This window comes from Rhinolophus sinicus, linkage group LG12 (assembly GCF_036562045.2).
Source record: "Rhinolophus sinicus isolate RSC01 linkage group LG12, ASM3656204v1, whole genome shotgun sequence".
NCBI classification, from domain to species: Eukaryota; Metazoa; Chordata; class Mammalia; order Chiroptera; family Rhinolophidae; genus Rhinolophus; species Rhinolophus sinicus.
In genome coordinates, this window is record NC_133761.1 from 11,186,571 (window position 1) to 11,206,873 (window position 20,303).

General features: G+C 40.4%; 1 protein-coding gene across 5 annotated transcripts in view; it reads right to left on the reverse strand.

Annotated features, from left to right (window-relative positions):
• NSMCE2 (NSE2 (MMS21) homolog, SMC5-SMC6 complex SUMO ligase) overlaps positions 1–20,303 on the reverse strand; it is a 213,248-nt gene that overhangs the window by 159,729 nt on the left and 33,216 nt on the right. For all 5 annotated transcript variants that reach the window (XR_012490921.1, XR_012490922.1, XM_074317044.1 and 2 more), the window contains exon 3: positions 13,123–13,229. Coding sequence is in view for 3 of the 5 variants with exons in the window: in XM_074317044.1 (XP_074173145.1) it covers positions 13,123–13,229 (107 nt within the window). In the remaining 2 variants the exon portion in view is untranslated. The remainder of the gene's footprint in view (positions 1–13,122; positions 13,230–20,303) is intronic.

Here is a 20,303-nt window from a genome sequence, read left to right on the forward strand (position 1 = left end):
AAAAACCAGTTAGGTGTTTCACACTTTTTAGAATAATTTATATCATTTGATTCTCGTGGCCCAGAGAGATTAAATAACTTCCTTGAACCAAACACTGAATAGGTGACAGAGCTACGAGGTGGGCCACCAAGCCTGAAAGCACAGATAATACTCTTTTATAACACACTGTAATATTATATCATTAAGCCATCTATTGTGTATTCACCTCCATTTCCAGACTTGGTGGCCACCCTGAAAAATCCAGATCTTCTAGCCTTACCTATTTTTCTTGATTCCCCCACGCACTTTACTCTGAAGTGTTAAAGAAGGCATCTTAAACTGGAATGATATTTAAACATTTATAAACCAGCGTTCATATTCTGTTCTCCAATTTCATTTCACAACCACCTTGTGCATGGAGATTAAAAGGGGCAATTAATCTTTTCTCAATCCCTACCAGGTGAGGCCTTACTTCCTGCGAAGGTGTGAATAACTTTACCTACATCATCTCATTTAATCCTGGCAACAGCTCTAGGCAGTATTATTCTCTTTTTATAGATAAGGAAACTGAAGATTTTGGGATGACAAGTCACTAGCCCAACGTCACACAGTTCAGGCTAGGTCTCCTGATTCCAATGGCAGTATTCTTTCTACTACTTCAGTGAATCATTCTTTACACGTTCCATAAAATGCCACACACTGACCATGTCACTCCCTTCTTCCGTGGAGAGACTTCTCCTCACTGCTTCTAAAACGATCACGAACAAATCTGTAGGCTAACCTGGCAAGATGAAAAAAGTTGCTCAACCTGAGTTAACTAAATACAACTTAGAAGTTTCCTGGCACAGAGCAAACACTAGAGAAATGTTAGTTAGGCTTGCTATTATTATGAAAAGGGCTAAATATTTTAATAAATATAAACATTAAGCAGCACACAAAAACTAGAAAAAAAAAATCTTTTTTTTTTTTTTTTTTTTTACTTCATTCCCTAAAATTCCTTCATATTTAGACCACTGCCACTTTTAAAATATACCACAAACAAAAGGTTCTCAAAGAGTCAATCATTCCGGCTCCTCTAAAGTTCTTTGTAATATACTAGTTCCACATAACAACAATCTTCTCTTCAAGCAGTTCTTTAATACTCATAGAGTCCCTCCCTTATGTATGTTAAATAAGTGTGGAGTCACTTTTCGTTTAGACTAACTGTCCCAAACCTTTACCTCTAGGAACATGACAGGAAGCTACGTAAAAGATCATAAGCATACTTTATACCCGAGACTAGACAAAGGCATTCGTACTCCCAACGGAAAATAAAGTCAACAAACTACATCTGTTTTGAGGCACGGAAATGTCATGAAAAGAGCCTTGAATTACATGTCAAAAAACCAAGGCTCAAGTCCCACCTCGTGTCACCAAGCATATCCCTTAACCTTCCTGGGTCCACCACATCTGCCTTACCTAACTTAGAAGTTCACTGGGATCGGTAAAGAGGTCAGGGATCCAAGAGGGCTCCTCGCCCCTTACCTGGCACTAAGAAAGCTGGTTTCAGACTCTTAGTTAAAGGGCCAGGGGGCTGGAGTAGAAACTGATGACATTTCCAAATCTGGCTGAAGCAGAAAATCAATGGCCCTAGACAAACCTCAAATCACCAGAGAAGAGAAGGGAATTCACTATCGTCCAGGTCTAGGCTAAGTCCTCCAGCATATGGCATACACCAGGTTGATACCTACACTACAAATGGGCTTTGCTAGTTTTATAGAAGTTGGATTACAAGGAACTCTTCATGATTAAATCATTTTCAAATGTATTTTTTAAAAGTTAGTCTGGAAACTTAGCCACTGAGTGTGATTTCTATGAGAAACTGTAATCCATGGTTCCCTTCAGAAATCCAAACACTAGGAATGTATCTTTCCTCTTTCCAGGTCCATGAGCTCACAGACTCCCTTCTGTTCCTCTTTGGCAGATTCGAGACGTCTCTTACTCTTCAGTCCTGTGGCCATTCTGACATGAGGCATCAGATGAGGATTGTCTGGATATAATAACTATACAACCACCCTTTACCTTTTTTTTAGTGGGGGGGGGGGAGTCACAATACATTCCTATTTATAATCTCATGCTATCTACCACTGCACAGTGAGGTATGTAGGACAAATACTATTATTACTCCCATGTCAGAAACGAGGAAACTGAAGTACAAAAGTTACGTGACTTGTCCAAGGTCAGAGCCTGGCAAAATGAGGATCAGAAGCTAGATCTTTATTTCCCTGCCCAGGGCTCTTACCAATCAAACAACAACTGGGGGAGAAGGAAGTAAAGGTGAATGTGATTTATGTAGACCTTATTTTTAAACTAATGTTGTCTGGCTTTGTGCAATTTCATTAATTTCCTTCTTCATTGTTGCGTGTTGAGTTAGTCACTAAAACCATCAGATCAGAAAGAATAAATTGTTTTCAATGATTTCCTCCTTGTTATATATAGATGTTCAACTTTTGAGTGTTTCATAATAAAGTGACTCAGGGACTAAGCCCAATCTACATTCGCCACTTGCTAAACTGTTGTTACATGAGATTCATGTAAAAATCTTGGGAGGTGGGCGGGAGACAGAAATAAACATTTACCAAAAAGATGACTAAATTAAGGACAAAAAGTGAATGTAAAACTTACACATTTTGTTTCCTTCTGGTTTAAGCTGTGGGATGGGAAAATAGAGAAAATAAGACACAAGTCATCTATTATCATTTATTCTGAGTTTCGGCAGTGTAGAAAAGTTCACCAACGTAAATCAGCATGTGGCAGACATTTTTGTGGTAAGAGCAAGAAGTTAAAAATTAACAGCACACACTACTAAGACCTTACCTTTTATACAGCACTTTTACCTCTCAAGCGCTTTCACATACGTTATCTCATTTTTTTCAAGAAATCACTCTGAGAGAGACAGGGGCAGATATTACTAGCCAGTTCATTTTGCAAACTTGCTTAAGGTCACACAGCCATTCAGTAGATAGGCAAGGAAGAAAACTCAGTAATTAAACTGAATATCAACACCAGAAAATTTACTACTGTAACGAGATCATACACGCTTTACATTGCAAAGCAGTTTGATTCTATATTCTGGCAGAGTTAACTCCATTACTAGTACCGAAAAGCTTGTATGACATGTTCTAATTTCATCTACATTATTTATAGGTGTTTTAAGTCATATCTTAAGAATTTCTTCTAAGAAAAAACTAAGCATACGGTGTTATGCTGAGACTTTTAAAAACATGGTGCAACTTTATGCGCCAAATTTAATGTCTGATTTCGCCAGAGGAATGCTCTAAGCACACTGGGATTTAGTCCACTCAGAGTTCCTATTCAGTATTTCAAGTGGCATTTTGGGCTTCTGTTTCCTGTTGGGGCTAAAATAAACTTCAGGGTGACGAGAGTAACCTGGTGTGCAGAGAGGGTTTTCCCGTTGGTACCAGTAACATTGCAAGAACCACAAAGAGCTGAGGCAGGCCCTGAAACAGGTGAGACCCCTGCGTGTCAGTCAAGGGGAGGGTAAAAAGCAAAGACGTCAGGATGGCTGGAAGTCAGTCACGTGATGCAATGATATTAAATGAATTCTGGTTCTCGTTTCCAATTTTTAGTAACACTGACTTGGTCTTTCTAAATACCACTTCCTATTAGAGGATAATTAAATGATTATTTTAAGATGAAATAAAGGACAGAAGGAATAATTAAAATTAAAAACTGTTCATAATTAGCAGATTGTATTACTCTAGCCCATGAGAAACAAACATAAGGATTTTCACCATTTTAAAGAACGCTGTATTATGTGACACAAATTTTCCTTGAAGAAAAAGAAGACGCCCAGAGGGCAATGATATTTCAAAAACTCTTTAAGTGGTTAAAATATCAGACTGGCCATGACACAAAACAATGAAACCTAAACTGTCACTATTACCAGAAGCTTGATGCTTTGAGAGAAACAGAATAAACAGAAATCTCTTTGTTTTCTCAGTGACGGTTCACTGGACGTTGGCTCCACTTCGGAATAAAGGAGCCCCTCCTCCCAGGACAAGTGCAAACTCACATACGTTAAAGAGCACACAACCGCTTTCTCAACACTACAGACACAAGCAGACTTACTGATCGGGGCACTTCGAACCCAAGTGGCCAAATGCCACGCTGCTCCCTGGCCCGGACCCCCAGATTCTGCCCAATCCTTTCTGGTGACAACACTAAGGCACTGATTCCACCCCAACACCCTCTCGCCCCACATTACCAGAAGATTCCCTCTAAGGAAAGAGGCCCTTCCTTCTCCCTCTCAAGGAACATAACCTGGGCCTTTCCCAATGGTTTCCGGCCGCTTACTCTACTCTCCACATTTTAATTCAAAATTCCCTTTCAGATACTATTTAAATGTGATCATAGGAAACGACGTCTCCTTTACAGAACTGTCCGGGCAACTTTATCACTTCTCGTCATTACACTACGATCCTCACGTTAAGAAGAAACGGAGGCTCAGAGTCAGAGGGCAGAAAAGCCGGCATTCACACCAAGACTCTCTTCCCGCACTAGGAATTTCCTGAGCACATGCTTACTGTCTCTGTCCATCTAGCTCACTGTTAGGATTATTTTGTAGTGATTTTGTGTACACATGTCAAGAGGCTTTTGTATCTTCATTAGACTAAGCATACTACTGGTATTACGTGAACACCTTAATGACGAGATTAATACACAGGCTTTAATAATACACTTTAATAATAATAAACAGGCTTTAATTAATAAACTGTTTTTCACTTCAACACGAAAAATGCATTCATTTTACAGTGAACCTTAGCATTTGGTGATCCATTCCCCTGTTCAATTTTTTTCCTCATCTCCTTCTATGGCTAGACAGTGGGGAAAGGCCTAAATCTCAAGGCCCTGAACACTTATCAGTTATGCTGAAAAGTGGGATATGGAAGGAGGTGAAAGTGACTATGTCTAAAATAAGAGTTTGATGCTGTACATGGACTATGCCCAATCTCAGAAATAAGCAGGGGTTGGCTAGATTAGAGAACAGTCACGTCATTTAAACAATTCAAGTGATTAGCTGCCAGAATCGCCTGCTGCCACAGAGGCCAAGGGTTTCAATAGTATTAGGGCCCCCAGCACCTAACTAGAGTGTTGGGGTGACCCAGGCCTCTCAAAGGCCTGCATGCTTTGCCTGCCCACACAGCTGCCGTGTCCCTCTGCCTGTACCCTCTAGACCCTTCTCTCTTTCCTTTCCTTCTCTCTGCTCTTCTGAATGAACACTCCACACAGAGGTCTTGTTTGCTTCAAACATAGATTCTGATAGCCAAGCAACGACTGCATGCTTTTGAAATTTTTTCCTCCCTCTTTTTCACCGTTGGAATAATGCACAGTCTTTTCAGTGGCCTGGTCCTTTCCTACACAGAAACATCTCCTAGGTAACATTTCAGGTAGGGCATCTGATGCACTCCCCTGTTCCCTGGATGCCACAAAAACTCTACACAAACAGCTGGACCTATCTCTTAGCCTCCTTTGAAACATAAAGGAGGTTGAAGCATTTCCCAAAGTGGGTCCTGCAGAGTATCCGTTCTTCCCTTAGAGAGGTTTTCTAGTTAAATACGTTTAGGAAATTACCAAATAGCCTTCCTTTGGAGAATCAAAGTGCTTAGAAGCATATTAAAGGTTTTAGAGTCTTTTAAGGAAATTCTTTTAATCAAGCATTCTCCAAACTTGTTTGACCTCAAAACTCTTCTTTCCTAATATACTTCTTCACATCCTGATTACTGAGCATTACGGAGCAAACGTCTGAAAATGCTGCACTAGGGGCGCACTAAGGCCCAGCAGCGTGTGAATGTTTCAAAATTCTGAACAAAATCCAACACTTAATACCACGAAGATGGATTTCTAGTAACTACCCATGAAAACCCATCTCAATATAGCGGACACCAGAATTTCCACCTGTTAGCAGCTACATTACTTGGCAACCTAAGAGATGGGGCCCTAGATTCTTTCCTACAGGGGCAACTCAATTAGTGACATACTAGATCCAGACCTAACTCTCCGTAGATCAGACAAAACGCTACCAAACCCAACCTTCATTTGGAAATAACTGCAGAGGAAGTTCTAAAGCACTGGAATAGAAATTAATCACCAGTGATTACTGAAACAGACACATCCTGGGGCCAAGTACCTGAAGAGTGAATACCGAAAGTCTGGTTAGTTTCCACAGGTGGGCAATATTCCTATAGATGAAAAGGCTCCCATATAGAGCACTTGGGAACTTTTGACAAGAAAGGTGTTAAGAGACCAAACATTAGTGTGGAGTGTCAAGTGTGGGGGGCAGGAAAGGGAGAGGAGGGGGTTCTCTAGTACTTTCCTACTTGGCTCCAAGAGATTTTCACTAATTCCACTGTCACCTCCCACCTTCTTGCTATTCTGCTGACAACAGTAATTTCTCTCACGCTCAGGCGTCTTCTCTCCTAAAATGTTATAGCTCACTAAGTAATTTCCCCCCTTCCTCTTTGGTTGACGATTCACCATGTGAGATGCATTGTCACACTCAGTCAAGAGATGACCACAGCTAACAAATCATATTCTCTGGCTTGGATCTTCCTTCAGATACTATCAATTATTAGCTTTCTAAGTGAGGAATACTCCCCAAATCTGGCCTAACTAAATGGTAACTGCTAGTCATAGATTTCATGTTAAAGCAGTGGATATTAAGGTAACTTTAACGCAAGATGCACAAAAGGCAAAGTTTACCACTTGATGGTGGGTGAAGGGAGAGGATGTATGGGGACGTTGTAGGGAAGATGTTGAGGAAAATTTGCCTTCATTGTTTGATGTGAGCTTTTCTCTATTAGCTTTTATCTGTTCCTGTATGTGAGGTGATTTGTGTGCTGTGATCAGGGGTTGAGTAAATTCCGCCCTTGGTCTCATTCTCCCGGGCAGGGGAGACACGAGATGATGTTGCTCTCTGTCTGTTTCGCCCACATCAGCAGATGAAGCGGAGAAGTAGCTAAGTTATATCAGGACAACGTGACAGGCACGTTGCCAGGCCTTGTTGCTTATCTGCATGAATTGGCCCTTCGGCCGGATGGGCAGCGTTCATATCAGTAACTGCCAGACCCTCCCGGAACTGGCCATTCCCGGAGGGGGAGGCAGGAACAAGAAACTTGGCTCTAAGGTACATCTGAGAAAATATGTAAGACAGACCTCAGGTGGCAGTGTTATTAAATAATTATTGTTTCATCATTTGGTCATTTGTCATTGGTGATTTCTCATCATTCTAACATTTTGAAGACTCCCAGCAACATGCAACTTTCAACAGCAGGGGACGTCCTGACTTCCAGCCGCGAACCTGGGGAGGGCTGGCTGGTTCCAGGCCTCTCCACTGTTGTTCCCCACAGTTAGGCTTCTCGAGATCTTGTGAGCATCTAGAAAAACTTGTACGCAGCTTGCAGCTTACAATATCAGAAGACGTCCTAACTTCTAACAACAACAAGAGCAACGACATTCTTGGGAACTAACAAGCAGCAGTGTGGGAGATGCCTGAGTTTCTGTCAGCTGCAGACCTGGCAAGGTTTTGATTTATGACTCTTCCAGCGTTGTTCTCCCCCAGTTTGGTGAGCTTTTGACATCTACTGTAATAGTTATTATCCTATAGAGCTTATTACTGCTTTTGGATACTCCTTAGTGATGTTATTTATGTATTTAGCCAAGTGATTTTTGATCAATAGTAAACATGTGTTGGGATCTCTTAAACTTACATGTATGTATACTCCTTTGACATGACACTGGTATCAATGTACATAGTTAAGTCTTAACCACCTTTACTTTCTGACATTAGCATATTCTATTAATTGCCTTTGTCTTTTGCTGTTACATATTGCTAAATAAAGTAATTAGATATTAAATAAATTAATTAATTAGCCCCACTCTAGAGTATGTCCCTCCCCTTTCTCCCCACCCCGGTCGTTATAGAAGTGATATGTCAAAAACATTCTAAACTATTTGCATAATAACAAGGCTGAGGTAAGCTATACCTTTGACCCACCTCGTTCTTTTATTATATCTAAGATTGTGTTAGTTTCAACAGCTTATGTGACGTACAGGTATATTTCCACTCTTTTAACTCTCAACCTATTCATTTTAAGAGGCAGATTAAATGTCCGGGTTAGCTTATCAAGTAAAAACCACAGCACACAGGGCACACTCACGAACAGATTTATAAAAAACAACACAAGTAGACTAATCTAGCCCTAATTGCTTCTGTAGGTCAAGAAGAAAAACACTCTCCCTCCCCAGGCTTTTGGTAGAAATTGTTATAAACCACTGACTTAAAAAAAACAAAAAACAAATAAGTGGCAACAATTCAATTTAAATGCGTTGAAATCTTACAGAATCTATAAAATGCACGTAGCACCAAAGAGAGTAAGAAAGTGAAGAAAGTACAAATGTTCTGGATTTTCTAGTAAATTAACATGTTGAAGCAGCACATACTAAGAAACCATAAGTAGGTAAAATCTTGACAATTCTGTTAAAGTTTGTTCAAGTTAAATTACACAATCAAGTATCATGATAAAATAAATACACACCCAAGTATAATGTGAATCTCAAGCTTTAGTTACTTTTGCTAAATTCTAAGACTAGGCCGCTCATCAAAAAGCACAGAAGATGTGTATTTTATCACTGACTGCTAATAATATGTGAAACTAATCTGAGCCTGTCACGCCATTTCTCATTTAGCTTCCTGGCACCCATCCCTTTTCACTATGAGAACGAAGACTATAAAAAAGTTGCAAGGACCACCCCCACAGTGGTCTGGTGGTTACTGTACCCTACCATCTCTTATATGAAAAACTGCACAGCTGAAAATGGTTTTGAGGATTCCTTGAACTAACCTCATGCCCACCGTCTGGAATCTGAAGCCCACAGGGTAGAACTATGTATAGGTTTAGTTTTACACAAACACATAAACACAGAAACAGAAATACATGGTAGTATCACTGTAACATTCAATACCTGAAAAAAAGTCTCATTTCAAGAGGGATATACCCGTTTGACTAACGAAAAGGTTTGAGAAGCAGAATGTCAGTAATGAAATTATTCTTAAACCAACTGCTGCCATGGACGGGCATGATGAAGCCCAGCTCCTGGCACATAGTAGGCACTCGTAGCTATGAATGAATGAATCACTGACCAAGCTTAGGGAGGTTACCCAACTACTCTATACACGTTACACTTTCTGTGTATAAAAGTAGGGTTTCTCTGCCCTAATTTTCTCAAATTAAGTCCGTGGATTGATCAAGGTATTCTGAAATTCTGATACCGAGACAATCAGAAAAGAGATGCTTCCATTTCATGCAAAAGGCACATAGAGAAGTTACATGTCCCGATCCCGATGCTGAGGCTCCTGTGACTTTCCTCTTAGATTAAATATCACTTCCTCAGGAAGGAGTCCCCCAACCCCGGACAATATTATTCCCCGAGTTACTAACTCTCCTTGAACACTGTTCTCCCTTGTGGCACACACCACAGCAGTCTGTTAAACATTTGTCTCCCTCTCTAAGCTGCGGACAATCTGAAGGTAGGGGTCACGTGGGCCTGGCTGACCAACCTTCCATGTCTTGCATCTAGAAGTGCCTGGCACATGGAGGTGTTTAGTAAATATTTATTCAGTGAACATTTGAGCACAAAAAAACCAGCCAACTGGTGTCCCTTCAATATACTCAAATAATAAAAGTCTAGAAATCAAGTGAAGGAGCATTCGGTCTTCAAGGCCAATGGTCAGAATTTCACTCTGTTCTCAACATGAAACTGAAAAAAGCTACTCCCTGGCAGTAACAGTGATAAAAGAAGTAACTGTAGCATAGTTAATCTGTGTGTCATTTCACAGCTTTCAAAACACTTTCATCACATGTGTGTACTCTCATGACTGAGAGTCTCCAAAGGATTCATATAGAACTCTTTGTGGTTCGAAATAAATATTTTAAAGAGTTGTGACAGGTATGTACCCATTTATCCTGCAAGTTTTTAAAATGACTTATAAACTATCTGGAACTTTTCTTTTTCTTAGTGCTCACTGCATGCATAATGGTCCCTCCACAAACGACGTGGGACAAAGTCCTACTTTCAGAGCACTTACATAAATACTGATTCCAAATAAAATCATCAGGCATTGTAGAATATAGTGGCTCTATTTTCTCAAAGGACCAAGAATGGCAATCTGAGAGCTTCTGCTGAAAGGGACTTTCCCAAGGATTGTTGGTAAACTGACCTACACCTCTATGGCTCTGAAGTTAAACTAAAACCTTTCCAGAGGTGCACAACCTTCAGAATTCTGTGAAGGTGAGAGACATTTATTTAAATAATAAACTCTAAAAGCTTTTTGATGATTCAAAAAATTATTTCAAATGGACTGTGACTGTATGAAAATTCATGAACAGAAAGAGCACAGGCTGGATCCGAATCCAGGCAAATGGTACTGTAATGGGAGTACGGTAGCTCTACACAGTCTGCGGCAGACAAGTTACACAGGGACGCAAACAGGCTCCTATTATCTGTGTTCTTTCTTAGCAATCTGACTTAAAACAATGTCTTTGTTCTAGAGTCATGAACACCTCCTATTGGAACGCAACTAGCTTATGTCTAATCCTAGGATTCCTGAATTCTAGCCTAGGACCCGTCAAAGCCAACACAAGTTTTATTTCAGAGCCTTGAAATAAAGGGAGCAAAGTACTTGTTTTGAAGGAAGATTTTGTTCCATCTTTCGAAGGAATAGGTTTGGAAATCTGGGTTTGCAGTAACATAGTGTCTTACATCTCAAGTTTTAGGAATGTCAAAATGTTTGATACACAGTATTCTAATCTGACTCACATACTCATCTTGTGAAATAGGCAGGCCAAGGATTTTACAGATGAAAAACATGAGGTGCCAAGAGGTTTCATTTCTTGACCCAGGATCATAACTCAGAAAATGGAAGAACCAGGGCTGGAAGGGTTTCTGATCCCTAGACAATTGCTATTTCCAAAGAACTATACCATTCTGGCCCCCCTCAAGCCACTGTTCGTTCTTTAGCCCTCACCAAAACACGCAGTAAGATAAGATATCCGTAACTTCAAGTATATGAAGAATATGTAGTATATTATGAGGTCTAAAATAGCTTCCTCAAAATAATGATCATATCCTCACTATGTCCCCATATGGTTTCAGGTCCTAGAAACCTTATGGTTTACTATTCTTGGTCTTGTATCAAACTTATCTAGAGAACACAACTTTGCATCAGAAAAGGACAATAAATATGTTTTCTCTTCTTATGAAAGACCAGGGACCTTCCTGACAAGCTCAAGAATCACTAAATCCAGTTGCTCCGTAGTCTAGTGTGAGGTTAGGGCTGAAAAGTGGGATACAACTCAAAAACATCACCTTTCCTCTTTAGTAGGGTGGGGGTAACGGATGAGGCCTCAAGATGAAAGAAATGCTGTTAACTACTGAATGTGGGTAAGGGTTTCTTTGTCTTTGACTTTTTCATGAGTGGCTTAGTTTTTGAAGGGGGAAGAGTTCAATTCTTTATGTAAAAAAATACTGTAAGTATCTGTGAATCCTAGAGTTTAGTAGGAAAACAAAATCCACACTAAGTTCTTTAACTTCCCAAATCTAGTTTTTTTTAATTTATAATATACACTGTGCTGCTACATTTGCCCAACTTCAAAGTTAAAGATAGAAAGGGCTATCAAATAACCTCCACAGAATGCAAGGTCATATAGCAGGACTGAACTATATAACAGGCCCAACTCTGACCTGTGGTAGCACACACACTTTATTCTATAAAGTCAGCCTTGTTCTTTCAGTCAGTTGTTTTCAACCTTGGGTACATATCAGAATGAGGTTGTTAAAATACTGGTGCCCTAATCCTGCTCGATGCCAATGAAATCAGAATCTCTTTAGAGACTAGCTGGTTCTAGGGGTCAGCTGGAATTGAAAACCTCTGGTCTAAGTGCTTTGTTATTCAGTTTCAAATGCCCTAACATGATGTTATTTGCATATTTTCCTATAGAAGAAATATTCTCAGTACCAGAACTAATAGCCATAGTGGTTAGAAACATCAGAATTTTAGAATGAGTTTATTACTTGGATATAAGCAGATAGGTTAGTCACAAATGAAACACTTAATAAACACCAAACAAAACAAAAAAAAAAACAGAAAAAAAAATTTTTTTTTTCAGAAAAAAAAAGTTTTTAAACCAGAAAAAAAAACCCCATTAAAACAATTTTTTTAAAACTTCCTATAACTATATAATGCTCATGTAAGCATGGCATAAGTATTAAACCACACTTAAAAATGTATCTTCCACTTAATAGCAGCCAATCTTGTAAAATATTTGATTTTTGGAATTTTCCCATAGATCTAAGTAAGAAAAGGCAAATAAAGAAACCAGAAGTACAAGACATCCTATTACACAGGTATATGAAATGAGTTCAAAGGGGAGTTTCCACTGCTTAGAGGACAAAGGACTTCTCAGAAACATTACGGCAATCGTATTGCTCATTTCTTACTCAACACGGTACCACTGAAAAGGATGTTGTTATGTTTCCACCTTAACTGCCTATCTTCTGTTCCTGTGGTAGCTGGAGTCAACAAAGGTAAGTTTGGCTCCTGGAAAAACCAAAATGCCAACCTTCTTTATTTTTAAACGTGCTCTGAAACTCTTCCATATTACCTGAGTCTATGAATTCTGCAATAGCTGCATATTAGTCAAAGCTGGAGAATGAGTAACTAAACCTGGTCTAAATTGTATGCTTAGGCAAACAGAACAATAAAGACAAGTTCAATGCCAATTTTTGGCATTTTATTAAAAAAAAAAACCTTCTCACATTTGAAGGAAGGCTTAGACTAAAAATGTCAAGACTAAAAAATGGAGGAAAGTCTAAAATAGCTGTAGTATCCGCATTAAACCTAGGTGGCCTAGCTGGGAAAATATTTAAGATTCCTGTTTTATGAACTTCCTGATTAAGGAGAAGTTACTAGCTGCTAAAGTAAGGGCAAGGAAATATTAAAGGTTAGAGAAGAATTTTGATGTGTTTTTATTTCCAGGTCAGAGACTTGTAACCATATGTAAGTAGGGGAATGTGGACACTTACATGATTCATCGCAGACTGCACAGCCTTTACATAATGGTTCAGTTCCCGATCCATCATAGCAAATTCCACCATTGCCTTGTCCATACTATATTCACTACTCACTTCAGCTAAAAGAAAAAGAAAGCAGTGATTATTTCCCATTGAAAATGCCTATCTGGAAAAAGTTGCAGCAGCAATAACCTACATCAGTCAGTGGCCTACATGATTTTGTAAAGGCATTACATATTTTTTAAAACTCCCTCAACATATGCCCAGCTTCATTCAAAATTCTGAGACTATGCCCAGTTGAAAAAGGCAGAAAAGTAGACTCAGAGCACAAATCCCAGGCTCTGCCACTTGCTTGTATGGTCTTAAATCAATCATTGCACTTTGCCCAGCACGGTACCCTCATCTGCTCAAGTGGCCCAGCCATCTATCTATCTGCACGTGAACCTCCTTGGACAGCTAAAGAGCAAATGAGGAAGATTTCCACTTCTAGTTAACAGTAGCCTGTAGACCCATCTTCCCACTGAGGACAACCAAAACAACCGGGGAAAAAAGAAATCTTCTTAAAAACAAAAGAATCAAGAGATAGTAAGAAACAGCCAGGGCAGAATCTAGGGGAAAATGAAATTATGGTATATTTTTTCTTTACTTAGTGGAATCAGTGTATTTTATGGATATTGGATTCTGACACTTGCACCAGTCACAAGGCAAGTCAAGCAGGTAACCTGCGTAAGGACCAATAGCATAAACTGTTAGATCAACAATCCGGTAAGGAGAGGTGTCTTCAAACTGAAGAGGAACCCACTAAAGGATCTATTGGCAAAAGTCTTTGAAGTGCAGAAATAAAAGTTTGTTAGGATCTTAAATCAGTGGGAATTGATAGAATGTTGGCAACTTCCCTCTGGGACTAAATAAATAAATTTTTGAAATTTTGAAAGCACTTGGAAATGTGCCTTCAGCATGCAAAATGCTATGAAAGGGTTTGCAAAATAAAATAAATAGGATGATAGTTCTCACTGTCAAGATCCCATGGATAATAGGAAGGCTTGAATCAGACGGCAATTTCAAACGCAAGGCCAAGGAGACCTTCCCTGCAAAGGAGAAAGTGAACGATGGCTGGGTCAATGTCTGATGGCGTGAAGCCACAGGGAAGACTCTTTGGAGGCCAACTGTGGCCTGCAGGTGGCCTCAGCTAAAGTTCCGAGGCCGGAGAAACGTTGGGACAAGCTGAGGAACCTCCACAATGAACAGTGCGGCCCTGAGGCAACAAAGGGAAAACACCACGAGAGTTCAAGAGGCGAGTCCTGAAAAGAACGAACAGGCACACCACACCTGGAAGTGATGCCCAGTCAGATAGCTTCAGGCTAGAGGTCAATGGCGTGTTCTGTCGTGGAGAAGGGTTGGCAAGACCAGAGACGGACGACGAGAACTAGCAGAGACTCCACAATGGACGAGGGGCCACGAGAACATCATACCAAGTTACAACCTACCCCAGCTATTGAAGATAACTTTGGAAATTCTTTGTTCTTTTTAACCCTTACCTCTCTTATTACTGTAATAACAACCGCTTTTAAACTGTACATACCAGCCTAGAAGGATGTCACTTAATTTATCAATGATTATACTTAATACTTTGGCGCTTTTAACCATAAATAATCTTGTCATCTTATATGCACTTGTTTCATTTCTGCAAACAGATTTTGATCCATTTGTGGCAAGAATGATGCTTTAATGTTCTTGGGATCCCACAAAGAATTACAGCAACTCTTCCTTCAATATTCTTATATGGCCACTATTTAATAAATTTGTAAATCAAACTTTCATCAAACTATAAATTGTCCTGCCTCAGATATTCAATTGAATTAAAATATAAAGACGACATGATAAAAATTCACTTGCCTATTATATTTTCATTGTGATTTTTCCATAAGAAACAAGCTGGCATCAGTAAGATGGGTGGTGTGGGGGTGGAGCACGGAGAAAGAGGATCACACAAAAAATATTAAAATCCACGGAATGACAGTCTCAGAGAGGAAAGTGTCACTGTCACACCTCTGCTTGCCTGGCATGAAGAGAAAATTGGTGTAGGTGATAAAGCGTGGCAAGCCATGAAAATCGTGCATAATGACAGCAGCTGTAGCTAAGTATTAGTAAACACTTTATTATGTACCAAGACGGCACTGAGTACACTACACTTACACTAAACCTCACAGCAACACTAAGAGATAGGGAGCTTTATCTCCACTTTATGTACGAGAAAAACCAAGCACTAAGCAGCTGAAACAACTTGCACAAGTCAGAGCAGGCCTCCAACTTACGCTCTCTAACTGCAAGGTTTGTCCACCTGCCCACCTGTGCGAAAAGGTGCTTAACCACGAGGAGAAGCACAAGCAGCTCCACCCCCTTCACGAATGTCCAAGCAACAAAGCACAGGAGGAGGAAGGCCGCGGCCCTGAGCTTCGGCTCGGCTGCCCGGTGATCCAGTCCGAGAGTCCACACTAGGCAATGCCACTCAAACGCTGGCAGACCTGGTCCTTGGGAAGCTTTTCCAAACTCCTTAAGCAGAGGAACCTGATAAAAAGAAAATGATTTGCTCCTTTTGGAAGATTACAGTTGACCCTTGACCAACACGAGTTTGAACTGCACGGGGTCCACTCATACACAGGTGGTTTTCAGTACATACAGTAAATGTACTTTCTCTTCCTGATGATTTTCTCAGCATTTTCCTTTCTCTAGCTTACTGTATTGTAAGAATACAGCATATAATACATAAAACATACAAAATGTGTGTTCATCGACTGTTTCTGTAATCGGCAAGCGGTTGGTCAACAGTAGGATAACAGTAGTTAACAGCAGGATAACATCAAAGGTTATATGCGGATTTTCGGCTGCCGCAGTGGATCGGCACCCCTCACCCCATGTTATTCAAGGGTCGACTGTGCTAATTTTAACAGTGGTGAAGAGAATGACCTTTTCCATCAGCAAGGCTAACTAGAGGCGCTACAAAAGCAGCCAAGTCACCACTGCATGCTAGGAGGATAACTAAGCCAACTCTAGCTGCTCAGAAGTCAGACATGTCTGAGGCCAAGGGCACGGCAACAGCAGAGATGGAAGTAGCAGCCACAGACCGATGACCAGGCAGCACGTGAAGAAGGGCAGCAGGAGGGAAACGTTCAACAGGAAGAGTCCTGGAACGCTTCACGTTGCGGAGATGCCCTGAGTGGAGCCCAGTGTCAAAACCGTTTATTACACTCCTGCCTCTGACTGCCTTTCCCCGCCAGGCAGGGTCTGGGGGGCCCCGGGAGACTCCTACTTCTTGGATGTGCCATTCTAGAAGCATGCATTTATTACAGTCAACCCTTGTGTCAATCAAGTGAGCCTAAGTGATACACCTGAACATTCATTTACAAGCCAATAAACACACAGGAAAGGCTCACGGACAGAGCGTGGTGACGGGGAGAGCTGCAGAACATACTCGTATCTGGCACAATAATTAAGAAACTGTTAAGAAGTTCGTATAATAACTAACTGAGATATGTCCCCCTGACCCTGCCCCTGCCCCAGCAAATCAAGTCCAGAGGGCACAGATAAAGCTTGATTTACATTCTAAAATTATAACTGTTTCTCTTAGTATACCAGTACCAGGCTGTCCTGCTACACATCTGTGTCTATGCCCAGTGACCCAGCTCAGCACTGTCCCCAAATACTAGGAACTGCTACCAGCAGCCGAAGAGCTTCAGAAGTCTTATGTAGACCAGGAAGCCATAGCATTAAACTCACTCTTTAGAGATGGTTTCTGTTTGGTTTTTGGGTTTAGTTTTTTTGTTGTTGTTGTTTTTTTCCTGTTCAGGAGCAAACTCTACAAAAACAAAGAATGATAATCACTAAAGGAAGGCTTTTAGATGAAGTGCTCTGATATTTATATAATGTGAAACGTATCTGAATGGATGAAGTTGACCTGCATATAATTTTTCTGAACTCAAACAAACCTACAATCATGCAATCTAAGCAGCCATGCTATTCATTAGACGTGTCATCTGTTGCTCAACATCAGACTGCACTAACAGCACTATTCTAACTATCACTACTCTTTTTGAAGTGTTGAACAGTCTTTCAAATTATATGATCAGCAGAACATTAAGCAGAAATGGGTGATTTAGTGTTGCAATCAAATTTAACGTAAAACAAAATTCATGAGAATTCAATGAGAGGAAGATGATGGCTGAGGCAGGAATAAGTATGAGAGCAAAGCAGTAACTATCGACGCTTGTTGTCTTGAATATGAAAGACTGGGGAAAAATCAGGGAGAAGGGATAGGTCTGCAAAAAGAAAGGAAGAGAGGAGACAAATTTAGTTTAACAGAGGTAGACTGGAGTAATACAAGTCCCAGGCCCGACTAAACGATGGAGCCTGTAGCAATATGGTAATTCTTACATAGCACAGCAGGGACACATGCGAGTTTATCCAGGGTGAGTTCTAAAACTGTCTAGCATCTATTCACATCTTATTTGTTCAATATACTGCCCTTTTCTAGGCCACAGGGGCCTAGAAAATGGGGGAGCAGAAGGTTCTTTATCTTGGCTTCCCCAAGCCCCGGTGGGCATGGTCAACACAACAGTCCAGCTTGCGTTCCAGATCAGCGGCCAGTTCAGCAAGAACAGAAGGTTAAGTGATAAAGCTAAGACGTAGCTTTATGACCAACTATTCTAAATAAGGCCCCTCCCTAGCCACAGCTGGCCTATAACTGCAGTCTAAGGCATGCACTAGAGAGAAATAAACGCTTCCCTGAGGCCCAGCTCCGAGGCTTGGGAAACACAGCTGAAATAGGTCCCAGAGCACACAGGACCCAGAGCCAAGTAAGTTTCCTCATCATCCCTCAGGTCTTCAGTGAAACAGACATGAAAATTACACTTTCCCGCCTCTGTCCCCAGCCTGTCCGTATACATCTCTATGCTACCTCTCTGTTCCACCAGATGTCTCTTTGCTTTGCTCTGCTGTTCCTATGATCTCAGCCACAGGTCCTTTTCCAAAACCCTCCCTAATCTCCAGAACACGACCAAATGCTTCATGCCTTATAAACCCATAAAACTCCTTCACTTTTACAACTCGGACACGTGTGCCTATGTGGCCCACCCTCAAGACAAATTTTACCTACTTATCTTTTCCAACGTTCTGTCCCTGATTCAATTGCACAGTTTTGCCCAAGGCCAAGTTGTTTCCTGAAATTTTGTCCCAAACAAACAAAAATCGCAGAATCAGGGTTTTTCTTTTTAATCATTATTCTACAAAGCCATGGGCAAGCGTGTCTGAACAGGACCAATACCAATTATGTATAGTTGATTAAATTCAACGCCATACATTTTATTAGTAAAATACCAGACTTAGACAAAGCAGCCATTTAGTGTTCTCATGGGATTGCTGACTGTAATTCAACATGAATCATACACTCAGAAGGATCTGATAAATATTCAGTGCCATAAAGTGCATATGTCCATTCTGGCAAGGTGGAAGGACGGAAAGGAAGCAGGGAATCGCCTGACTGTATTATAAGTTTCCTAGGATAGATGGGATATATAGCAGAAATATTTTCTGAAACAGAGACTAAGTACTTCCTCATCTCTTCAAATTAAAGAGTCGATTCTTTCATATTTTGTAAGCAAGAAATTTCTTCCTTTTGGATAAACTCAAATAAATGGCAGTGTAAACCGTACCATTCCTCCCTACACACACACACACACACACACACACACACACACAAAACCCCTTCCTCTGTGAAAATATAGCACCAACTATCTCTAACAACATATATCTACACACACACACCTACCTCTGTGAGTGGGTGTGTGTGTTTTTCCCGGCAGCCTTGTATTAAGCAATCGTTATATATTCATCTGGAGTCAAGTTTAATGACTTACTCACTGCTTGAGCAACATTTAATAGAAACTTGGTTTCTTCTCACTACACTGTATTTTAGTCATAATTATTCCTCCACACAGATATTAGTATGGTAAAATTAAAACTATATCCACATTTTATTATTTCACCAGAAATAATAGTGAAGAGTCTAACAGCGTATGGCACAAACAAATAAGCAAGTGGTCCTTTTATAAACGGTGAATATAGGGAAAATCTTCAAGCAATATTGACCTTTATAATCATCTTTACCCACCGATACAGTTTTCTTATTGTAACACAGAAAAGGGGAAGTTGTGTAACATAGTAACTCAAAAAGCTAGCACTGGAGTCAGATTACATTCAAATCTAGGCTATATTACTTGCTAGTTATGCAGTCTTTGGCAAGTCACTTTACTAGAGTCTCAGTTTCCTCTCCTGTATAATGGGTATGATAACAGTATCTAAATCATAAAGCTGATACAAATATTAAATGAGAAAATGTAGGTAAAATGATCAGCAGCAGGCCTGGCCCACAGTAAGTACTAACAAAATATTATCAGTCATCATAATTATTACAGAATGGATAACTAGTCTGCAAATGTAATTGAGTCTAAATGCTGAAAGCATTTTTCCCTTAGGACCAAAAAGATCACGTGAACATCACCTCCTTAATTCTGTTAATTTTACTAACGTGAGCCTAAAGCACTAAGCTGAACTCAAAAGGCTGCAAGGCTCAAAGAGAAGCTTTCTAAACACTCCCCTCCACATGAATATCCAGAAGCTCATTTACCTAGAAAGTGTTTACTGACTACTTAATACATTGCCAGGCAGATGGAAAAAAATACTTTGAAGCAAAAAGGAGCAGGTAACACTGCCCACAGAAGGTAGGAAAGGTTTAACAGGACAGGGCAAACGTGAACGGTGTCTTCAAGGATGAGTAAATGTGTGCCAGACGTTCACCAGACTGGGACAGAGGCTAAACAAATGCCCTCAGGCCTCTCCAGAGGTTGACTGGTCAGACGAAAACACTGGGCATGAACTACAGACGTAGATTAAATCTTCACTGAGCACCGACTCCATGCCAGGCACTTGGAACACACTACTCATCCGAGCCTTTGTTACACCAATATGAATGAGGTATCATTCAACATAAGTTGGAGATTAGAAAACTGATGCTCAAAGAGGCTAAATCATTTGCCCCAGGTTGCAGTTAATAAATGGTAGGGTTTGGAATGACCTCATGTGTGACTTACAGTTAACAGGAAGACACGCGCTACCCAGAAATAAATAAGATAGACTTC